Below are 23,978 nucleotides of genomic sequence, written 5' to 3'. Positions count from 1 at the left end.
CTTTTCCCTTTATGAATTATGATACAACTTGGTCTTTCTTTCTCAACACAAATGAATCGTTTGGCCAATCTTTAACCAGTTGTTTTGTTGCAGATCTAAGTGCAGTTGTTTTATTCACATATGCCAAAACAAATCGCAATAAGGAAGAAAACATCAGGCATCAGGTTCTGAAACAAATACTCCAAACAAGCTAGGTGTTAAAGCTCCCTTACATGAACAGTAAATAAACTGACATAAAATGTCCAGGTTGCTCTCTTCTATTCAACTAAAGTAAATGGGACTGTCAAGATTAAAAATATATATACATAGTAATAATAATTTTGTGCTATATTCTTTAAATCATTAAACAAAAAGCATTTACAGCTTTACTCTCCAGCAGAGACCCTCAGGTTTCAGCATGTCTGAGCATGACCTTGCAGAAGAATTCCCTACAATCAGTGGAGGGTTGCATCAGGTTTAGAGAAGATTTGAAAATACGACTGAAAGAAAAAGAGCTAGGAACAGAGGAGAAAGATTGAGCAGTGTGTAAAGTCATCATACACTCAACTGTGCACCTGTAATTAGAGCTAGCGCTGAAGCCTGCGGTGGAAAAATGGAGAAGTGCAGCACCGCAGAGGGTGCCATTGACCTGCCGTAATTGCAGTCGCCTTAAAGAACATCCAGTGCCTTTAGTGCGTAAGAGGGGAGCAGGAATTAAAATCACTTTTCCAGGGTAATTTAGATTCATACAGTGAAGAAAACAGCTATCCACAGGTCTTCAGGTACAATGTTAGTGCCAAAACTTCACACTTCCAAGTCATACTGCCTGTGCAAGAGTTTGAAAAAAGATGTCCGGATAGTCTCTTTGCATAACTTGATTTCATATGAGAAATGCCTCTCTTGCTCATACTCCAATGTGAAAGGCGTCTCTCAGAAATTTGATAATTAGACTCATGAGACAAATGGGAGGCATGAACATCTGCAGTGAGGACATCAGATGCTTCAAATCTGAACAATTAAGCAGGTAGAATCAGACTTCTGTTGTTAAAATGATTTGAAAATCTAATTTAAATGAGATATGTAGATAGCGGAGATTGCAGAGAATATCTGGAGGACCATCTATTTTACCAGTGTGCAAATTTCTAGTTTATGAAACGTCCTGTTAATTAGTTTCCATTTTACTGTTGAGATGCTTTGTATAATATCGTAATATCTACTCTATAAAAAGGAAATATACTTGAGGCACCATTTTGAGATTCCCAAGATCATCACACTGGTGGAAACCTCTGGAAAACCTCAAGGCTTCAAAATGGACCTTATAAGTTCATGCAAGACGCTAAACATTGTAAACGCGTCCTCCAGTAACACCATCACAAGGAAAAAGCTTTGAGACATGTCAAATATACATTACTGAAAGTCCTCGAAAAGGATTAACCGTTACTGCAAGACATTTACAAATACCACCACAGGCACTTTGCACTTTCTGAGAGCTTTCAAAATATTTAATGAATAAATTCCTACCTTGACACTGAAATCCTTGTTTCCCAAAACCCCTGAAAGATAAAAGCAAGTGTTCATTGAAAAAATAATAGAACCATCATTTTTTTAAACATTTACACTTGCACTAAATTGCTTTGTGATTTGATTGTTGCCTCATGTAGTATGACTCATTTCTTATTTCCTGTACTGTCTTATACTCTTGTCTTGTCCTACAACAACGATCAAGTCATTTTTTCATTCATATTTTTATATTTTCATTTTACTTTGTACTTTACACCCTTTACTTTGGGAAATCAATAAAGCTGTGGCTCAAAACCAAGTGAGCTCCTACTGAAAAAGCATTTTGCCCATTCTAGGTTTGTTCAGAGTCAGATGAGTCTACATATGATGCCCGTAAAGGAGTGCTGTCTAGATGGACAGCACAATAGGTTTTGAAACAGTGTACAGTGTTACACCTGAACTGCAACAGTAACAGGTCCACCTATATGGAAAGCCATTTTGACATTTATTCCTTAATTTAACTAAAATCTATTTTTGTCACTATACCTTTTTATTTGTTATTCATTTATTTACATTTTTACTACAAACATTTCTAATTTAACTAATATGAAATTCAAATTAACAGCAAAGGAGCAGTTCTGGGAAGACACTACATATAAAAAAACATTTTAAGACACACTGTATACTAGAGCCTCATATATAGATAATAGCATCTCTCTATTAGTAAAAAGAAAATGTTATAGCAAAATTGATTGGCCTACCAGCTGTTGGAATTGTTACTAGTAACTAATGAATGAGTACTAATAGTATGTACTGAATGTGTATTTTAATAAATAGTTGCATGTACATTTGAAGGCTACTAGTCACTCCTGGATTACTTAGTAGTAGCCTACTTTAAAAAAGAAAAGAAAAAAAGAACTAGCAACAAAATACTATTTAGTTTTAATAGCTGAATGTTAAAACAGCTTGCCATACACTTCAGTAAGGCGCGCACAAACTCTTACCAGATAAAGTCCGTGCAGTGGCTGCAGAAAGTAGGCTGCTTGAAGAAGCGAGCGATAAACTTGTGGTCCTTAACTTCGTGAACGTTCTTCTGTCTCAGAGCACCTTGTCGGGCAAAGCCCCTCATGGGTGCGCTGCTCTCCTCTCCATCGCTGTTCGATTGCTCTGCCATTCTCAACGCGGGGAAACTTTGCGCGAGCCTGTACACTGGAGTGAGTTGTGCGGAGTGCGTACATGTAATGCAAAGCTTCAGACTGCGATGAACTCTCGAGCGCGAAGCTTTGCGTCCCTCTCCGCCCAAGTGCCCTCCTTACGCACCGGTACACACACGCACACACACACACACACTGACGCGCTGTTACAAGACTCCTCCCACCCTCCCACTCATTTACCTTTGGCAAGCTTCTGTCAAACCTCTCTCACATTTACACGAAAGAGCTCGACAGCATAATGAAAAGGAGACAATAGGAAACATTTACTAGTAGATAATGAAACGTGAGGCTCATGAAAATGTATATGGCAAGAGAAGTGTCAATCATATAGATAGTCACTGCCTTGTTGATACTGTATAAGTAGAACACCTACTCTAAGTGATAAAGCTTAAAGGTGCACACAGTATTTCTCTTATATCTTTCTAAATACTTTTTATACAAAAACAAATAACACTTTAGAGAAATTATTATAATAATTTACAACCATAAGAGTTAAAGTCTAGACTGTAGTCATCTAGAAAAAACGATTTATTCTACATGGAGCGGGTCGCCCCCTCATAGGCACTAACATGTTGACATCACATGACCAGCTGTAGAAAACGCACAGAATTTTTTCCAAGATTAATTTTGTCTAGATTAAATAGAATGCATGTGCTAAATATTAGAATGAGAGAAACAAAAATGGAACAAAACAAGATGCTTTTGTGTGAAGCTGGAAATTAGTAAAATTAGTAAAAATTCATTGCTGATACATTCACATCCTGGTTAAATTGGGATGATATGAGCCAATTAAAAATTAAACTTAGCGAGTGCACCTTCAACATTTAATTAATTTTAACACTGCATATTCATACCTGAGAAGCAGAGGTGGAAAGTAGCAAATTACATTTACTCGCGTTACTGTAATTGAGTAGCTTTTTTGTGTAGCCTACTTCTACTTTTTAAAGTAATTTTTAAAATCTGTAATTTTACTTTTACTGAAGTATATTTTGTTTGAAGTATTGTACTTCGCTACATTTTAAAACACATTAATTACTGAGTAAAATAAATAAATAAAATCGCTCCCTGAAAACTACTGCAGTAAATAATAGGCAGGAGAACAAACTGACGCTGATCACAAGAAAGATGCAGACGGACAAGACAGGCGTTATGGTGCAGACCCAGCTGAAAACCAAACCCCGTCGTATTCTGCTGAAGTTGAACTCGAATGAAATACAGTCAACCCCTGGCCATGTTTATGCTCTATTATGCAGTGTAAGTTGTTTGCTTAGGGAGACCAAACTAGCAGCTTATAAGGGGAAGTCGTGGCCTAATGGTTAGAGAGTTGGACTCGTAATCCAAAGGTTGCGGGTTCAAGTTTCGGGCCGGCAGGGATTGTAGGTGGGGGGAGTGAATGTCCAGCGCTCTCTCCACCCTCAATACCACGACTGAGGTGCCCTTGAGCAAGGCACCGAACCCACAACTGCTCCCCGAGCACCACAGCATAAATGGCTGCCCACTGCTCCGGGTGTGTGTTCACGGTGTGTGTGTTCACTGCTGTGTGTGTGCACGATGGATGGGTTAAATGCAGAGCACGACTTCCGAGTATGGGTCACCATACTTGGAAGTATGTCACTTCACTTCACTTCACTTATAAAATCAATCCTTCGCAACTTCACAAGCATGCAGAGGTAAGGTTAAAGACCTGCATCATTGCATTGGTGGTTAAAATGAAGCTTTGACAGTTTAGCAAAGGGTTTTGCACAAATTAGCCAAAAAGACAGTGGTGCAGGGTGTGCGATATATATCGTCTGCGACAATATCGTAATTGTTGTTTTAACGATGTGCGATTTTACATTATCAGTATTTAGCCAAAAACCAAACCAAACACTCCTACCGTGTGCGTGAGGTCTAGTAGATTAGACTAGTGCACGCGCATTTAGAGTGCATTCTTTCACTGCGTGATTGAGTTTGTTAAAATGCATTTAAAATTATCACAAAATTTAAGATATAGGTGCAGAAAATGTATATTTCTATAATTTCATACAGTAAATCAATATCACACGAAGAGTGCCGTTTTTCTCCAAAAAATCAGCATGACAGTTCAATAAACAAGAATTTAATTAAGAGACTTGCGTTTTAGACACCATATTGCCTGTTTTTGCTCTATTTCGACAACAAAAATAATATCAAACACAGCCACAGCACTGAGCAACATGTCGGTGCTTCGTTCCTGAATGAATCAACTGATTAAATGATTCGGTTCAGTCGAAATGACTCCCTTATGGTGACAACTACTGGCGGTTTTAATTTCACATTTAAAGTATCTTTTTTTTTTTTTTTTTTTTATCATTTCAAATATGAGTATTCAAAATTGTGTCTTATATATCAAAACATTATTTCTGCATTTGTAACTGCAGGTTAAATACATTCATGTCCTGCATTAAACGGTGTGTAAATACATCTAAATGCCACTTCAGATGAAGCTTCTGTGTTTCCTCTGTATTGCAAAGATGGATTTTGTTGATACTGATTTCATTTGCCTGGGAACAGCCCAAATGTCTTATTATTCTAAATAACTGATTCCTTTAATTAAAGGAATTTAATTATCTAATTTGAGATTTATAGGCCTATCCAATGGGTGTCAAACTCAGTTCCTGGAGAGCTGCAGCCCTGCAGAGTTTAGTTCCAACCCTGCTCCAACACACATACCATCTAGTTTTCAAATAAGCCTAAATGATTAGATTAGTCTAGATATAACCCTGATTGCTATAGCTGGATCAGATGTGTTTAATTAGGGTTATATCTATACTGTGTAGGGCTGTGGCCCGGTTTGACACCCTTGGCCTATCCCATTGTTGCGTCCCTCCCACTGTTAAAAAGTCATTTTAAATGAGCTACTTTTTACTTTTACTTGTACTTAAGTAAAATTTCATTAAGGTAATGGTACTTTTACTTGAGTAAAATATTTTTGTACTCTTTCCACCTCTGCTGAGAACTGATTAGACCATATCAAGATAATTAGGAAATCATTCCTAAATTTAATTAGCCTGTATTTAATTACATATCATATGATAAAATGTGGTGAATTAAGAAAGAATAATTATGTTGTATACAGGGAAGGAACCACCATAGATGATATGTGGATTTCAATTCTGATGTAGGCCTATTTTTTTTATTTTTGTTCATCCGAATCCTGAATATGTGGTAAACTGGACTATATGCATGAAAAAAGCACCAACTCTGTCATTACTTCATATAAAGTACAATTGTCAACAAACCCTCAAGTTAAGAAACCCATTAATGATAATACTTTTACAACTGTACCAAGCATTTTCTTAAGGGGTTTTGATGCAACAGGCTGCAGGTTGTCTGACCTCCTCAAAGCCTGAATCTGCACAGAGAGCAAATGATTTCAGTGGCTGCTCATATAAATTGATGTCTAAGCTTTGTTACATAAGTTTTTGTGTTATGTCCCAGCTGACTTTTTTCAGCAGAGTTGTTTCATTCCTCTTCTGTGATGCACTAACAAGTAGGAGGCAAGGACAACCAGCGGCTGAGAGTACAATGGCACCATGCACTTACCGAGAGAGACTGAGTAACCCTCAGCAGGGAGCTTGAACTTCTTGTGCAGATGCTGTCATTCACCTGTTGATCATATCTAGTGATTCATGCTTGTTGCTGAACCACTGAGACCCCCCCCCCCCCCCCCCCCCCAAAAAAAAAGCTTTGTGAATTTAGTATTTTTTTCATGTCATTACATTGTTTAGAGCATTAGAAAAAAAATTAAAATTAACATTTTAAAAAAATTATATTTTATTAATATTTTTTTCTATGTCCTCTGTAGAGGACACTAGGACTAAGTTTTTCTAAAAATATAATGGCATGAATAGACATCAAAAAGGCTAAAACAATGGGATTTGTTTTTTAAATCACCAATACATTTTTAGGTTTCATGATTTTTTTCTTCTAAACTTTAAGGATGATTCCCAACTATGTTATAAAATATATAACAAAATGATTTGATATACTATTTTGTTTTATGCAATATGTCTGTACAAATTTCCATAAACTGGTTTTCCCTTTAAACACAGTGTATCTATACTGTATCTAATTTGCATATTAATGTGTTGCTGTTGGGACAGCATGTTGAAAAAAAGAATTGTCATAATGGGAGTAATAATTGACCAGATTTTCATAATAATATCTAATATTTAATAACAAAATAGATATATAATTTATTTTCCTATTCAATTGTAATGTCTCCCAAAATGCATAATAAACATCATTTTAGTCCTGGTGTCCTCTACAGTGGACATGTATGAAATGATGTCCTGTTTCATAACAGGAAGTCATATTTGAATTTGAAAACCCATAACATTTTCCTGAGATGTTGCTTTATGACAAACAATTAGAAAATTATTCAGATTTAAATGACAATTACAAAATATAATCATATTTCCATAAGGATGTAAAATGTTTCACTAAATTAAATTTAGCCATCTTTAAAGACCCAGGAGAGGGTGTGGTCATGGTGAAACTTCCAATCATTTAGTATCTCTGTAAAGCCCTGAATGTGCTCTGTACAGGACATCCAGACTTACAACTGTGACATGTGAGGTCTCAGAGAAATTCACTAAAATATAATGTCCACTACAGAGGCAAAAACTCCATAGCTGGGTCTCAGGAGGATATATCAGGGATGCCGCAGTCTATTATATTGGTAATCGATTGTTACGATGATGAATCGAGCATTGTGAGTTTGTGAATGTTTATCAGTCATTCCTGAGACACGGGACAAAGCATGTCCAGCAATTGTAACTGCTATTAGGTTTAAAAATAAAAAATATTTTCAATAAATGGTATGGGGATTAATAATAGAATGTATTTAACACAATTATCCCCTTCAATTTAATTGTATTATTATTATGTGAAATCTATGACACTTATTGTCTTCTCACTACATCTAAAACAGTGTCCACAGAGAAGGGTTCAATCATACATATGCTATATTAATGATGAAAAAGAGCTTGTCTTATGAAAAGCAACACTTAAAGGGGTCATCGGATGCAAAATTCACTTTACAAGTTATTTGAACAAAAATGTGTGTTGGAAGTGTGTGTACACATCCATCCTATAATGATAAAAATCCACCCAGTGGCTCAAAGACACTGTCTTTTCCTGTGCTAAGGGAGTCAGAGGAAACTGTTAAATGCACAACAGCATGTGAGATGGACAGAAATGCAACCCAGAACAGCATAGTTTAATACTGGAGCGGGAGATACAGTGTTAAGGTCACAGAGTTCACCTGTGAGTAGTGATGCCCACAAGCTAACAGCATCCCGAGCAGCTTACCTGCTCTGCGCCCACTGCTAGTGGTTGCCCACGCACACACATCATACCTACAGTACATGCACTGAAATCCTGCGATTTACAGTCTTCTTTGTGAGTTTGTGCATTTTGTGAGAGGTTGCTCAAAACTGGAACCTCATAAACCTATTGATGTAGTTTCTTTGTAAAAATGTATTTGATTTTCAAGCAGATCCAACATTGCAAAGTTTTTCCTTTTTTTTTTTTTGTCAGCAGAGCAAAATTCAACAAGATGAAACACCGCCACCTGCTGTTGGAGTATATGTGTTAAACATACACTCCTAAGGGATGGTTCGTTTAAAAATAAAAATTCTGTTACGTGTTGTTCCAAGCCTGAATAAATTTATTTCTACTGTGAAACATAAGAGAATATATTTTAAGGAATGTATCTGGTTTTTGTGTCTACAATGAAAGCCAATGGTCACCAAAACTGTTCTTTTAAATATCTTCCTTTTATGGTTTATTAAGTCTATACAGGTTTGGAATTGCGTTCTTTATTATTTTTTAGATTTTTGCTAAACTGGTTGTTGCTACAGTTGTTACAAATCCACATCGAGATGAATATGATACATTCAGAACTGGTCCTAAAAATGTCTTCTTGTAACCTTTTCTAGTGTCTGATCTCTGCCTCTCTGTAATGCTCTGGAGTTAAATGGAATGATAAGGAGAGTGGGAGTCTTTTTCCCTATGGTTGCTATGGAGATATCTTTACATAATGATAAATATAGGTTGATCACATCCTTTAAAACACTTGGGATTTCGGTTCTGCTAGATGAAGAGCATGTGCACAAACTCTTAATAGAATAAGTCAATTTAAATTTGTTCATTGTTATTGTATGCTTCCATTACAGTACTTGTTTTTAAATACTTTTCCTCAACTCTCTGCAAATCATTGTCTAAATTGTTTTACGGTCAGCATAATCTAATGTAATGTGAATGCACCTAATAAAAAAGCTAAACCCCAAATAAGACAATACACAACTTTAATATGTCTGGAACTAATATAATGTGCTTATCCACTGAAACAAAAAGCACTGCTGAGTTTAAATGGATCCTGCTACAGAAGGGGGCAAGTTTGAAGGGCTTCATATTAGAGTAGGACTATTTATAGATCCAGAACTTGATTTTACAAAGGTTTTAAATGTTTTTTATATCAGCGACAAAAAACTGGAGTTTTCCAGATTTTGTACATTTCACATCTAATTATGAGTGATTGCAATATGAAACGATTGTATCAGCAGTACAAATAAACTTACCGTATAGACAACCCAACTAGAGACCTGAACTAGTATTCAGCATTTTAATATTAAACAAAGTTTAAAAAAAGAAAACATTAAAATTTCAACAAACTCAAAGCCAAAACCATAAACTACTAAACAAAAGACAAAAAAGGAGCAGATGTTTAAAACAGACATAGAAATCACTTTATTGATGGAATACCTTCCAATAATACAAAAACAATAATCCAGAGGCTTAATGTAATGGCGTTCCATGTAGATATCTGCTCTGTTGCAATGGAAAATCACAAGTCCCAATGGCAGTTTGAGAGAGATAGAAAAAAAGACTACAGCCCACAGACTACTCAACTAAACTATGAAAGGATGAAACAAAAATATACCATAAAATAATCGTGCCGCAGGTAGATAAAACATGGTACGTGACATCAAATAACCTTGCACTTCGGCTTTTCACAAAAGATTGGTGACTGCAGGATGCAAGCAGTACATTTTACTCAACATTTGCCCACTTTACAATGATAAAACAGCTTTTTAATGGCCATAAAGCTTGAGTATTCAAGTGGGCTTGTAACATCAGGGTTAGATGAAGTAAACGTGTGCCTGACTAAATGTGTGGAACGCCAATTAAGATTCTGCTGTCCTTCCAAAACATTTCACTGAAGAACATTCAGGGAGGGGGAAAAAAAGCAATCACGTTTCACTGTTCTCACTCACTGCCTGGCAAGTCATAGGATTACAAATCCTAGAGGACAAATGACTTTATGCAGAGTGAAGTGAGACTTCATAAATGAACATGAAGATTAGGAGCTGGGGTTATTGTGGCTGGGTGGGCAGCCGCTCTTCGGGGGTGTCCGATGCCTGGGGTTCTGCTGGGGGTCCAGAACTGCTCTCAGACGGAGCAGTGCTGTCGCTGGTGCCCTCGTCTGTAGCGCCCTCTGCAGGCTCAGGTTGGGCCGGTTTGTCTGCTGCTGCAGCCGGGGCGCCTTGCTCAGCCTCCTGAGATCCTACAGAAGCTTCAGCCAGAGACTCTGCAGAACAGACATCAGTCAAACATCTTTTATTCTATTTTTGTTGAATATTCAAAGTTAGAGAACATAATGGTGCAGGTCTGACCCGTCTCCATAGGGGTGGGCTTGTCTTCTCCATCCTTGGCCTCGCTGGCAGAGGTTTGTTCAGGGTTGGCATTGGCCTGGGTGCCGGCGGCAGGCTGCTGCTCTTCTTGCGCGGCTCTTTCCACCTGCTCTGCTGCTTCCCGCTCCCTCTCCTCCGCCCTCCGGCGAGCCGCCTCCTCTGCAGCAGCCATTTCGGCTGCCAGCTTCTCCATGTCCACCTCCACTTTCAGACTGCACAGCTACACAAACACAACCCGTACATCAATCACTGGCAGTGCGTTTGGCATTTGAGCTCAGGCTAAACACAAAGGCTATTAGTTCAGCGATCAAACTCAATTTCACACCCGTTTGAGCTCGTTATTGAAGGAGTCTGTGCTCTCCAGGAACCTCCTCTTCTTCTCCTGGTGCCGGTCCTCGATTTGAAGCAGCTCTGCTTCAAGCTTCCTCTGTTTGGAAATCAAGGTACGATGATTAAAGTATGTGTCTTCAGTTTTGTGTTTTTCACATGCCCAACATACCTGGTGCACCATGAGGGATTGGACTTGGCGTTTGAGGACCTGCATGCGAGCAGTGGTCACCACTGAGCGAACATCAGGCACCACAACCTCGCTCAGGATGTCACTGATGAGCCGGTGGTTCCTCTGGAAACGAGCTGCCGCTATATGCTTCATGGAGAACCCGTCGTCATAGTCTACAGAGACATTTCATATTTGAAAGCAAGCAATAGAGAACACAACCAGCGTGCTTTCTCTCAAATGCACAAGTTTCAGAACTTCCTTTCACAATTCAGTGCCATTCAGATGATTGTCTGGAAATAATTATTCAAGGCAAGGCAAGTTTATTTATATAGCACATTTCATACACCGTGGTAATTCAAAGTGCTTTACATAAAAGAAAGTGAAATAGACATTAAAAATCAATAAAAACATGGAAATAAAAATAATAAAAACAAGGAAATTTAAAATGATATAGAAATTGATTTAAAATAAATTTAAAGAAAATTATTATACATAAAATTCATTGCAGTCAGTTCGGACATATAGCACAGTGCTCATTCAACAAATGCATAGTTAAACAGATGAGTTTTGAGTCTTGATTTAAATGTGGCTAATGTTTTAGCACATCTGATCAACTGCGGGCCGCATAATAGCTAAACGCAGACTCCCCTTGTTTTGTGTGAACCCTTGGTATTTCTAACTGACTCGATCCTAATGATCTGAGTGGTCTGTTCGGTTTATATTCAGTGAGCATATCAGCAATATATTTAGGTCCTGGGCCATTGAGTGACTTATAAACAAGTAAAAGTACTTTAAAATCAATCCTAAATGTAACTGGAAGCCAGTGTAAGGACCTGAGGACTGGTGTGATATGCTCAGATTTTCTGGTTCTAGTCAGAATCCTGGCAGCAGCATTCTGGATGAGCTGCAGTTGTCTAATGATGGTCTTGGGAAGGCCGGTGAGGAGACCATTACAGTAATCCACCCTGCTGGTGATAACGGCATGAACAAGTTTCTCCAAGTCTTGACTGGAAACAAAACATCTAATTCTTGCAGTGTTTTCGAGATTATAGTATGCTGATTTAGTTACTGCTTTGACATGACTACTGAAACTAAGGTCTGTCTCCAGAATCATCCCAAGATTTCTGACTTGATTTTTAGTTGTTTGACCCCTAGAGTCAAGGTATGCATTCACCTTGATAACTTCATCTTTGTTTCCAAATGCAATGACTTCAGTTTTCTCCTTGTTTAACTAAAGAAAGTTCTGGCACATCCAACTGTTAATTTCATCAATGCATTGGCAGAGGGTGTCAATGGGGCTGTAGTCATTTGGAGATAAGGCTAGGTAAATCTGGGTATCATCAGCATAGCTGTGATAGGCAATTTGGTTCTTCATCATTATCTGACTTAGTGGGAGCATATACAGGCTAAACAAGAGCGGTGCAAGAATTGAGCCTTGTGGGACTCCACATGTCATGGCCGTCCACTTAGACTTATGCTCTCCTATACTCACATAATAACCTCTCCCTTCTAAGTATGATCTGAACCATTTGAGTGCCATCCCAGAAAGCCCGACCCAGTTTTCCAGTCTCTCTAAGAGTATGTTATGATCGACAGTGTCAAACGCAGCATTAAGATCTAGTAGTACCAGCACTGATATTTTGCCAGAATCAGAATTGAGGCGAATATCATTTATTATCTTAATGAATGCTGTCTCTGTGCTGTGATGTGCTCGGAAACCAGATTGAAAATTGTCCAGATATCCATTTGAGTTTAAGTAGTTGTTCAGCTGATTAAAAACTACCTTTTCAATAATCTTACCTGTGAAAGGAAGATTTGATATGGGTCTATAGTTGCTCAACATGGTGTTATCAAGATTGCGCTTTTTCAGAAAGGGCTTAACAACTGCAGTTTTGAGGGAGTTTGGAAAAGTCCCAGAAAGAAGTGAGGCGTTCACCACTTCTAAGAGATCAGCTTCTAAACAGTAAAGCACATTTTTGAAAAAGGATGTGGGAAGTGTGTCAAGATAGCAGGTTGAAGATTTAAGGTGCTGTACTATTTCTTCCAAAATTTTATCAATTTTTTTTTTAAAAATGCACATAGTCACTTCTTTTTGAAATTGAGGTCGAATCTGTGTGACCTCTGCATAACTTGAGGATGTGCCAATCTCCTTTCTTATATTATTGATCTTCTCAGAAAACAAGGAAGCAAACTCATTGCATTTGCTGTCGGAGAGCATTTCACTGGGAATCTGACTTGGGGGGTTTGTCAGTCTCTCAACAGTTGCAAAAAGAGTGTGAGTGTTGTTTAAGTTACTGTTTATAAGGTTAGAAAAGAAAGTCTGTCTAGCTGTGGCTAGTTCCACATTGAAAGCATGAAGGCTGTCTTTATAGATGCTATAGAATTTCGAGTTTCGTCTTCCGCCACATCCGCTCAGCTTTTCTGCATTGTCTTTTCATGCTCTGAACTGCTGTTGATTTTCTCCAAATTGATTTCTGTTTCCCCGTCTTCTTGCTGACCTTTATCGGGGCAATATCATCAATAACATTCTTAATTTTTGAGTTAAATGACTCCAGGAGAAGATCAACAGGGTCTGCAGAAATGCTTGGTGTTAATGACATTGCCTTCATAAATAGCGCACTTGTGTTCTCGTTAATGCATCTCTTACTGATAGAGACAGATCTAGATTCAGTGGTGACTGAGATCAATATATCAAAGAAAATACAGAAGTGATCAGATAGTGCTACATCCTTAATAACAATGGATGCAATGTTTAGACCTCTACTGATGAGTAAATCTAGAGTGTGTCCACGATTGTGTGTGGGTCCGCGCACATGCTGACTCAGGTCAAAAGTGTTTAAAATAGTTATAAATTTCTTTTGTAGTTTTGATTTCTGCATCATCTATGTGAATATTAAAATCCCCTGCAATAGCAAAACAGTCAAACTCTAAGGAAATCATTGATAACAGTTCAGTGAACTCAAAGGCTGGAGAATATTTTGGAGGCCTGTAAATAATGATAAACAGGGTGTGTGGAGCACCTTTCAGCACAATACCTAGGTGTTCAAAAGACAAATACTGACCAAATGACATTTGCTTGCACTGATAAACATCTTTAAACAGAGCAACTACACCTCTACCTCTCCTAACAGTCCTGCAGACACTTATACAATTAAAGTTAGGAGGGGCCGTTTCATTAAGGACTGTTGCACTGCAGCTGTCTTCTAACCATGTTTCATTTAGAAACATAAAATCCAGGTTGTTTGTGGTTATTAATTCGTTGATCAGAAATGATTTATTTTTAAGTGATCGAATATTTAAAAATGCTAACTTGATGGAATTACATTTTGTCTCTACAGCAGTCTTGGATTGATGCATTATAGGCCGCAGGTTAGATGGGTCAGCCGTACGGCTTGAGAAGGCCTTAGACTTTCTATCCCGTTATAAAACAGAAATATGCTGGGTTCCCGCTTTTTCTATAAACATTTGTGAATGTTCCAATTTATTCAGATAATTACTTCTCAACAGGAGGCTTGTAAAAGAATATTTGAATGGCTTAACCATTACAAACTGAAGACTTTAGATATTCAAACCCCTGGCATTTGCTGAGAGCAATTAAAAAAAAAACAGCAGTGATTTGGGATGTGAAAAACGCTGGAGGAAAATTCTCTCCAGGTATTTGACAATCTCTCTCTGAGAAAACCATATTCAGGAGTTGAGTTTTTTTACTAAATGGTAACAGTAAAAACACTTGTCATTATTACTCCTTAAGGTGCAGATACATTTACCATTAATCAAGTGATTGTTCATGGTCAGAATCGTCATTTTAGCAGAAATGCACGCAATCGGGAATTTAGCATGAGGAAGAAAGATTTCCTCATTTAGACTACACAACAGGTTCAAATTGGTCACAGAGATCTGCTGCATTGACCAACAGAAAGCTGCTTGGTTTGAAAATGAATTCTGTGCTTCATACATTGCTACTCTGTTTTATAGCAATGCACAGAAACGAAAATTCTGGGACAAAACCGAAAATTCTGGATGCACTTGGTAGAGGTCTACAAGCCCATCGGGAACCGACGGGACCCAACACGCTGAATCCATTCGGGCCGGGCTTCGGCCATTTTTTTTTACAGATCGGGCTCGGGCTCATTTAGCTTCTCTTCTTTAATTGTGCCCATATTACGCGCAGAGCACACATGGCGACTGTATGAAATACTGATTATATTATAAATGTTACACATCGCCTACGCAATACGCAATGCATATTCGCATGCATTAGCATACAGGTGACAGTTGACCATGCAGAGCATCAGGGAGAATTTGGAGCGTGGTTACTAATAAAAGTTCCCAATGCTTTGGGAAAAGCTGCATTTTGGATCATCGATGCATTTGATGATGATCCTGACTCGCCGTCTCCTCATTGGATGCGCCTTTAGAGTTTTTCCAGAAGCGCTCCTGCTCAAAACCGAAACTGCCTTTTTCCCCTTTCTTTAATGTCTTTATTGCATGCTTTGTTGATATTTTGAGGGCACACAAATAAAACTAGGCCTTTTACAGTTCCGAACAACGAAGCCTATTACTCTTACCTTTATGAGCAAAAATGACAGCAAATGTTTCCAATGCAAGTGATCGCTCTGGCGCGTCCATGTCCTGTAAAGTGCGCTTCAGCTTGCACTCTCCGCACAAACGACTGGATATGCACCAGTGCACATTAACCTAGGTTAAGCCTTTAAACTAACATTGTGGAGCTGTTTTATAACTATAGATTTAATTTTAGACAAGTCGTGATCATTTGAGAAGGCTAAATATATCAAACATAGGCTATGATCAACTCCCTGTCTGCCGCTGGCCGCTTGGTCCTTACTAAAAAAAAAAACCACATTTAACAAATAAAAAAAAATGCTCCAAACGTTTTTCTAAATTAACTTAAAATAACGAAACGAAATACAGTCACTTTGCCATTTCATACAAAACTGAAGTATTTTAATAGCTGAAACAGTATAAGCTGTTTTGGGAGAAGGGAAAAAAGACGGGCTCGGGTCGTTTTCTGATTAATTCTGATAAACTGTCGGACACGGGCCGGGCTAGGGCCAGGGCCTATATTTTAGGCCCATGCAGGGCTCTAGCTCTTGGCCGAAAACCGGAAAAGCTTTGTAATTATTATTTATTATTTTATTAAACAATATAAAGCAAGTTAACACTTGACTTTAAGGTGCCCATGATACACAAGTTACATGTACTTACTATTATAACAACAATCATTTATTGTTAATTTGTGCTGCGAATTTGAATGCGACTCAGAATTTGTGCTCTGCATTTAACCCATCCAAATGCACACACAGCAGTGAGTAGTGAACACACACACACACACACACTTGGCCATTTATGCTGCGGTGCCCAGGGAGCAGTTGGGGGTTCAGTGCCTTGCTCAAGGGTCTCACCGCAGTCTTGGTATTGAGGATGGTTATTCACTCCCCCCACCTACAATCACTACCGGACTCGAATCCCCGACCTTTGGATTACAAGTCCGACTCTCTATCCATTAGGCCACGATAGCCCCCATAATATTAGTTAATTAATATTACTCCGTACTTAAATGTATAATTATATTGTAACAAGGACACCTTAAAATAAAATGTAACCTAAAGTAATTTTGTAAGACTTTTTAATTTAACTCAATTTTAAATGATACTGAATTAAAAAAAACAAGCCACACTTTTACTGAAAGTAACAAAATAAAACTGGACAGAATTTATATTAATATTGGTAACACTTTACAATAAGTAACATGAACTAAGAATGAACAATACTTCTTTAGCATTTATTAATCTTGATGTTATTTAAAAAATTTACTAATGCCTTATCATAATCAAAAGTTGTGCTTGTTAACAGTTAATGAACTCTCAATTAAAATGAACTAACAATGAACAACTGTATTACTAGCATCAAGAAAGATTAATACTGTAATAAATGTATTGTTCATGTTAGTTAATACATTAACATTAACTAAAGGAACCTTAATATATTATTTTTATTCAGAGGGTAGCGTCATTTTAGCAGTGTTGCCATTACAGTAGCGCTATTGCAAACAGTAACAAATATCCTACATAGAAATTTCCTGTCAGCTCATTATTTGAGCAGACTTCGCGTTTCTGGTGAGCGGTACACGAGCAGAACGCACATTCATAGAGCAGAATTTTGAGCAGTGTTTCACAACGCCCAGTGATGTGTGTATGTATAGCACCAAATGAGAGTAAGAATCGACGTTGGCGAGTATATCAGGGTTCCTACACATTTTCATTTCAAAATTCCATGCTTTTCCAGACTGAAATTTCCAAACCTCTCAGTAGATTTTCAGACCATATTTAACAAATGGTTCATGGAGCATTATTTTCAACTTTATATTTGGTATATAGTACAGTCATCGGCAAATATTTTTATTTTCTCAGGGTTTTTTCATTGATTTTCTTGAAATAACACACAGAGTCCCTAAAATAAAAAATACAGACTTTTACATGCACACAAGAATCTTTTTTGTGCCCTCAAGAAACTATTCACATGTGCAGGTGAATGTTTTGCATGCTTACGCATTACAATTTCTAGTTTTATATAACCTATATTTCCTTTGCGCATCACTGCCATCTTACTATGAATAAAATAATAGTATGTCAAAATTGTGCTTTTCTTTATGGTAGTACCCCTAAAATCAAGGCCTATTGTCCAATTTAACACATCCTATGTGGTGGTGGAGAAACTATGACACGAAATGGGCTGATGGCATAAAATATGCAAGAGTCTATAAAAAAGACTGGTACTGTAAAAAAAAAGTATTTAAGATTTGTCTTTCATTGGGGTAATATGCCATATTTCAAGACCTTAGGTCTCTTTAATGCACACAGCGAAATGGGCTGATGGCACAACAGGTGGCTCAGTGTGCATTGTCCTATATGCTTATTTTCAGCAAAGGCCCTATTTTTTATTTTTGCAAAGATCCTTGAGGCTATGTAATATGGTGCTAAACCCAAAATGCTTATAACCTGCAGTTTGCATAATGAAAAAGTGCACAATGAATTAATTCGGCGATCACTAAACAGCTGCCATGAAACCTCACTTGTACGATACATTTTTTAAAATAAAATTCTTAATTTTCTATTGAAAAAAACTAAATAAGTGCAAAAGTCTGGAAATACTAATATTTTTCCATACTCTGCTTTCTTTTTTCCATACTTTTCCAAACCCCGTAGGAACTCTGGTATATGTAACAGTGTCAGTTGCCAATTGGCGGGTAAAACTTATATAACAATGCAATGTAGTGAGAACAACAGCCAGTTTTAAAAGGGATTCACTGTTTCTGACATAAGCGAATAAAATGATCACAGAGCCACTTTAGACAGTGCACCAGTAGCACTTCAACGGATGAAAACACACAATTATGCCAATATATGCGGTTTTGGCGAGTTACCTTGTAAGCGTAGTCTTAAATGACCGTAAAGAGTTTGGAGAAAATAGGATGTGTGACAGTTCTGTGTCATGTGCATTAGGTTTTAAAGAGACCGCTGTCATTGATGTAAATCAAAGAATAAAAGAAAAAGAGAAATCACTGGACTGCTCTAGTCACTCATTAATAAAGATTAATCTGTATACACATACATATATGTTTCTAGCTGTTTTTTTCTAGAAAATTCAGTGTATCCCTACTGTTTACAAAATAAAAAAAGGATATTTTTCTGCCTTTTTCAAAATTGCGTGGCTGCTCCTTTACGCTTGGAAAGGATTCTGCAAAAATACCACAGTTTCAAATACCAATTGGCCTTTTTTCCCTATTAGCCACAATAGCTCTGAAATATGAAATACTTTGAAATTCAACATTTTTAGACCATGTTGAGAGCTCATATTAAAGTAATATTCAAATAAATCATCTTATTGCCAACTAAAGGTGGCATTAAGACGTCAATCTCACCATCAGGGTCCTCAGCAGGTTGGATGCTCATATAGGGCTCGCCCTTGTCTAGGCGCGACTGTCTCTGCCGGCTCTCTTCTTCTAAAGCAGCTTCCGCACGGTTCTTAGCGTTGACGTACGCCAGGTAGGCCGGGGAGTTGTGGTAGGCTTTCAGAGAGTCATTATACTCGATCTGTGGGGAGAGAAATTGCTTAGTGCTTGACTTCTCGGGAATCTCACTGAAGGAGAGAAAAAAAAAAAAAAAAGTGAAAAAGACAAACCTTCTCTGCTTCGTATTCGTTTAAATAGTCCTGTTTTTCCTCATCAGTGAGGTCCCTCCACATGCCACCGATGATCTTCCCAATCTCCCATAGCTTCAGGTCAGGATTAGAGGCTTTAACTTGGTCCCAAACCTAAGCAGATACAAGTGTCAGTTCAGAGTCGACAGAGCAGTCTGGATTCCTGGACGGAGAGGGTTGCATTTTCCCAAAAAGGATAGAGCACCAATTTTTGCCTTCTATGCAACACTGAAGCACGAATGCAGGACAGGAGAGAAAAATAATTGATTTGAACAGGTTTAGAATCTAAACAATATGTTTAAATGTAAACTATCAAAATGAGCCATCTATTATGGATTCAAATAGCATTAACAAACCTAACTGCCTTACGTTCATCTTTTAAAACACTTTTTGCTCACAACAGAAAGGAAAAGGAGCATATAGTTTATATTCTCAAATGAGTAAATCAGAAACAACAGATATCAGTTTCCCAGCCTTGTTGAAGAGAAGAAAGCAATGAAGCAATGTTGGGGTCTACCATCTGAAGGGGCAGAATCAGACCACTGACTTCCCCTCAACCTTCGAGCTGATCGCAGAAGCGCTCTCCTCAATTTACAAGCAGTAAAAGCAGACACCGTGGGTGTCTTACCTTCCTGCTTACCTTCCGGCTATACCGCATGTAGGGCATCAGCGGCTTGTCGGGCGGTTTGGGCGGCTTAGGAACAGTGATTCCGGAGGAGTTCTGTGGGAGAAGGAAAGAAGCCCACATGGACCGTTAGAGATCACAAAGGGCACATGTGGTCATCACAGAAAACAGTGAACTGTTATAATGGAGCACTATGGAGAGAAAGAGACAGGAGGCAAAGAGCACGGCTGAAAGAAACGATGACAGTGTGAAGCGCTTCGCAAAGGGGGCAGGAGACGTACCTAAATGGCAAACCAAATACAGCACATTAACATTATGCTGACATGGCCATGCATTAAGCTCTTTTACGCCTGAAAATGATTCTGCAGAGGTTTGGATGAAACCAGCCAACAGCTAAAATGCCTCAAGCTTGCTGAGAAGCTGTGCCAAGTTACTGCATTTGGCACGGGCATCTAAAGCCATGCGAGCGGGCGGCCGGTAGCTCTTGTGCATGATGAGGTGATAGGATGGTCGACGGGGGAAAGGGGGAACAGTTCTGAGAAGCAATCACTCTGAAGCTACGATTCATACTGCGTCAATCACACCCATCCAGACATTAGAGAGTGAGTGCTTCACAGAAGCATGAAGATTATGGAAGCTACTCGTTGAGAGCTACAAAACTACCCAAGACTCGACTCTACTACCCGACAGACACCTTCAACTCAAGAGCAAAGCATTTCACTATTTCATATTCAGGCTGTGTAAGTTAGCTTTAGCGTCCTCTCGTCTGGGCTTTTAGTCCCTCGGCTGTCGCTAGGGCCCTAGTTGGCACCGGTCCTACCATTACCCTGTTGTTCCCGCCGGGGTTCCCTCCCAGCCTGTAGTTGTTGTAGGCCAGATGGCTGTATGGGTTGTACCCCACAAACCCAGGCGTGGTGGGCATTTGCTGATGGAGACAAATGAGACAAAACACGAATGAGAAATGACACAAACAAGGGAGGAAGGGACAAAAAAAATGAAAAGGAGAACCTGCTTTCGTTTTCTGTCGTGATTTGCATAAAACATGCAAAAAGCAACAATCTTTGATAGCAGCACAACCCTGGCATTATTCTACATCCATTTGTAGCAAAGCCACAGGCACTATGGGTGGTGGTGGTGGTGGGACGTAATGAGGTGCTAGAAGGCTTTGTTAACTTTAGGGATTCAGATCGGGAGTATTTGTGCCAAATCTCTCGGTGGCGTGTGACCTGAATAATCAGTCTCAAAACTGACAAAAATAACAGTTCTGGGACACTAAAAGTAATTAATTGGGATTTGGATCAAATATTTCAACCGTAAGGGACTCAAGATTTCCAAGGATGTGTGCGGAGCGAAGCATCAATGATAAATCACTGAGAACGGTTCTCTGTATCTATTTTAATGAATAATAATTAAATAATGTGTGAAAGCCTAAGTATAAAAGGAGGCTCACACACTTAATGCTCCAAACAGTGTTTAACGAATAACCAGGGAGGTTTAACATCTCATGAGTCTATAAAGTTAAGGCTGCAGAACATATCTAAATAAAATCTAATTGTGATATGACCAAAAATATATCTCAATAAAATTCTCAAAGCCTGCGATTTAATAAAATGAACACATGCGCTGCGGGTTTCAGAGTGAAGCACGGCACTGTTCATTTACATGCATGCGGCTCATGATACAGTCACAGAAAATGAATCAAGACACTCTTAGATGCTGAAACACCATATCATGGGGTTCACTCCGATCACGTGGAAGTAGCGCATGGGTTTATTTGTACAACAAAAAAAGTTTAATGGTTAAAATTAAAAAAATTAAAGCAAATAGTAGTATTATAAATTCATAAAAGATTTGCAATAAATTTGATTTTTGTCCTTAATTACAATAGTAAATTTCTTATTTTGATTACTACATTTAATTACAACAAAAAGAATTATTAGTCACACTGAATGGATCAAGAACAGTGGGAATGTGGCTTATGGAAAAAGTTGTAAATACAGCCAACTGTGAACACCCACATTTTTTGAGGTTTTCCCCAAATCAGTCAGCTCCAAAAGGAAGGTTAACACAAACACAAACAAAAAGTCAGCTCAAAAGTAATTTTACACCTTTTTAAACATTGTTATATGCATATTCACTTGACAAAATCGCCACAATCATTCTAGAATACTCTCTCAATACTCAACTCTTTCTATTTAACTCAATCTAGACATTTTTTTTCCATAATCACAGAAAAACTAAATATTGAATTCCCCACCCCCACGTCATGCAGCCCTAATGGTTATTTATTAAACACTTTCAGAGCCTAAAGTAAGCGGCATCCTTAGCATCTTACGGATTGACAGAACCTCATAATAGTACTTGTTTGTATAAAACTTCAGAAAAAAATACCAAAAGCCACCCCATGTGATACTGTGTCCTTCCCACAATCCTCTCCTCTCATCTCTAAGAAGCCTACGGTACATGTTTGTGTGATGGAGGGCAGGGGCCATATGGACGATTGGCATGTTCAGTTTACTTACTGTTGTGGGGGCTGGGGTGGGGGTGGGGGTATAGGGTGGCCGCTCTGTGTGAGAGAGATGGGGGAAAAAAAATGAATCAATTTATTTCGAAACTTGATCAAAAATTAATAATCAGCGGTAAAGCCTACTTATTCGTCACATCGGCATCAGTTCAATGTATATAAATCAAGTCACACCAGAAATGTTATGGTCAATTACATCAAGATAAGTACACCCATATTTGCAAAGTGGTAATATCAAATAAATCAATGGTAAAGCATCTTTAGTAAAGTCATTTCTGAAGATCTGATGGGTGAGCTTCAAGGGGGTCTAAACCAACTAAGTGGTCTAATCAATCAGTTGAAATGTGCTCTTACTTGACATCTTGTTTGTAGGATTGAGGATATCAGGCTATCCCCATCATTTGGTTCTGCAATAGGGCAAAAACTTATTAGACGAATAGGCATGCTTTCAATGTACAAAAAAACAACTTCAAGCAGCAAACACCATTATTTCAACCTGCTTTATGATCAAGTCTGACATTTTCTGAACGTTTAACCACAATACACCCACCTGTTTAGCATTAAATGTGAAATTCGAGACAGTGTTTGATTGCCCAGAGTTTGTATACTTGTTATTAATAATAAGATGTGGATTTAAAGAACTACATGAGATATTGTGTTTATGGATCTCAGGCCAGTACTCAATGCGGATAATGGCGAACACAATGAGGCGAGAGAGCTTGCAGATCGCCAAGAGGTTTATTTAAAGATAAATGTATTAAAATGACAGCTGCATGGGGAAAACAACAAATAGTGGTTACTAACACGGAATATAATGAAAATGTGTTGTACTTGGCGAGCATCCCGAGCACATGAATGCGAGTCGGTGAAGATGCTAACATGCAAAATATCAATGAATGAAACTGGCTAACGCTAGCCGAACAACAAAACATTGAGATATCGTATGAAATACAACTTATCTTTGCATTTCAGGCACAACATGCGTTTTAAATTATTTGAATTGCGTTTGACGTTTTCAAAAGCTTTTAATATTTTACAAACACAACCGTGTCATCGAAACAGCATTAGCTAACGTTAGCGCGCTAACGTTAACAGCTAAAGTCGGACAACCGTTTAAGACATTAAAATCTCTATACGTGTCAAAGAACTGGAGTATGTTTGATATATTATTACATTTATTATAACACGGATAAAAAGTTGTTTGTGGAAACTAATAATTCGGAATAAAATACACAAGCATAGCAACCACTCACCCCCAGCTCCTTTGTTCCCTCAATAGTGCTCCGCCAGGATGTGACACATTTTGAGCCGCATCGGACCTGATTCTCCAGCACATTTCCGTCCCCTAGTGGCCATAAGCTAATGCTGTACTGACCAGACGCCAGGAGGAGAGAGAGAATGTGGTCGCTACATGTAAAACCACCCCATTCTGTCTGCTTTAGCAACAAAATGTGCCCAGTTTAGGTAGATTTAGAAAAAAACAACCCAACTTGGTCATATACATACTGTTCAAATGTACTTTATTCAGCAAGGATGAGTTAAATGATCAAGGCAATGGCTGCTAAATACCTGAATGAATCACATTTGAAAACAATGTAATTATTTACTTATACATTTTTAAAACAATGTGGTTTATTTAAAATAGAAAACACTTATTCTAAATTATGCTTTACTGATTTTTTTAACCAAATATGTGCAG

The 23,978-nt window shown here is 38.2% G+C and overlaps 2 protein-coding genes across 10 annotated transcripts in view; both read right to left on the bottom strand.

The window, feature by feature from the left end:
• prkcbb (protein kinase C, beta b) overlaps positions 1-2,851 on the bottom strand; it is a 134,436-nt gene extending 131,585 nt beyond the window's left edge. For both annotated transcript variants that reach the window (XM_079394292.1, XM_079394291.1), the window contains exons 1-2: positions 2,484-2,851; positions 1,501-1,532 (exon numbers count right to left, since the gene is read on the bottom strand). In XM_079394292.1, the coding sequence (XP_079250418.1) occupies positions 1,501-1,532; positions 2,484-2,653 (202 nt within the window). In that variant the 5' untranslated portion in view covers positions 2,654-2,851. The remainder of the gene's footprint in view (positions 1-1,500; positions 1,533-2,483) is intronic.
• A 6,478-nt stretch (positions 2,852-9,329) lies between these two features.
• On the bottom strand, positions 9,330-23,733 carry LOC306851990 (SWI/SNF-related matrix-associated actin-dependent regulator of chromatin subfamily E member 1-like). 8 transcript variants are annotated; one of them, XM_079388545.1, is made up of 11 exons: positions 23,533-23,733; positions 22,634-22,686; positions 22,278-22,321; positions 20,582-20,680; positions 19,771-19,851; positions 19,113-19,244; positions 18,853-19,024; positions 10,911-11,083; positions 10,737-10,838; positions 10,394-10,631; positions 9,330-10,308 (listed from the first exon to the last, which is right to left on the bottom strand). In XM_079388545.1, exons 2-11 carry the CDS (start codon positions 22,638-22,640, stop codon positions 10,094-10,096), a joined length of 1,263 nt encoding a protein of 420 aa, XP_079244671.1. In that variant the 5' UTR covers positions 22,641-22,686; positions 23,533-23,733; the 3' UTR covers positions 9,330-10,093. The 8 variants fall into 8 exon arrangements, with proteins under 8 accessions (XP_079244671.1, XP_079244669.1, XP_079244668.1 ...); XM_079388543.1 differs by having other exon boundaries at positions 19,759-19,851; positions 23,533-23,713; XM_079388542.1 differs by having other exon boundaries at positions 19,759-19,851; positions 20,576-20,680; positions 23,533-23,579.
• Between the last annotated feature and the right edge of the window lie 245 nt (positions 23,734-23,978).

Source organism: Barbus barbus, assembly GCF_936440315.1.
Source record: "Barbus barbus genome assembly, chromosome: 3".
Classification (NCBI taxonomy): Eukaryota; Metazoa; Chordata; class Actinopteri; order Cypriniformes; family Cyprinidae; genus Barbus; species Barbus barbus.
This window is presented reverse-complemented; position numbering and strand designations above follow the sequence as displayed.

Excerpts from the sequence above, each read along its gene's own strand:
- LOC306851990 (XM_079388538.1), bottom strand. Across the intron at positions 20,681-22,277 it reads CCACCCCAGCCCCCACAACA|CAAATGCCCACCACGCCTGG; the intron begins GTAAGTAAACTG and ends TGTCTCCATCAG. Across the intron at positions 19,852-20,575 it reads GCGGGAACAACAGGGTAATG|AACTCCTCCGGAATCACTGT; the intron begins GTAGGACCGGTG and ends CTTCTCCCACAG.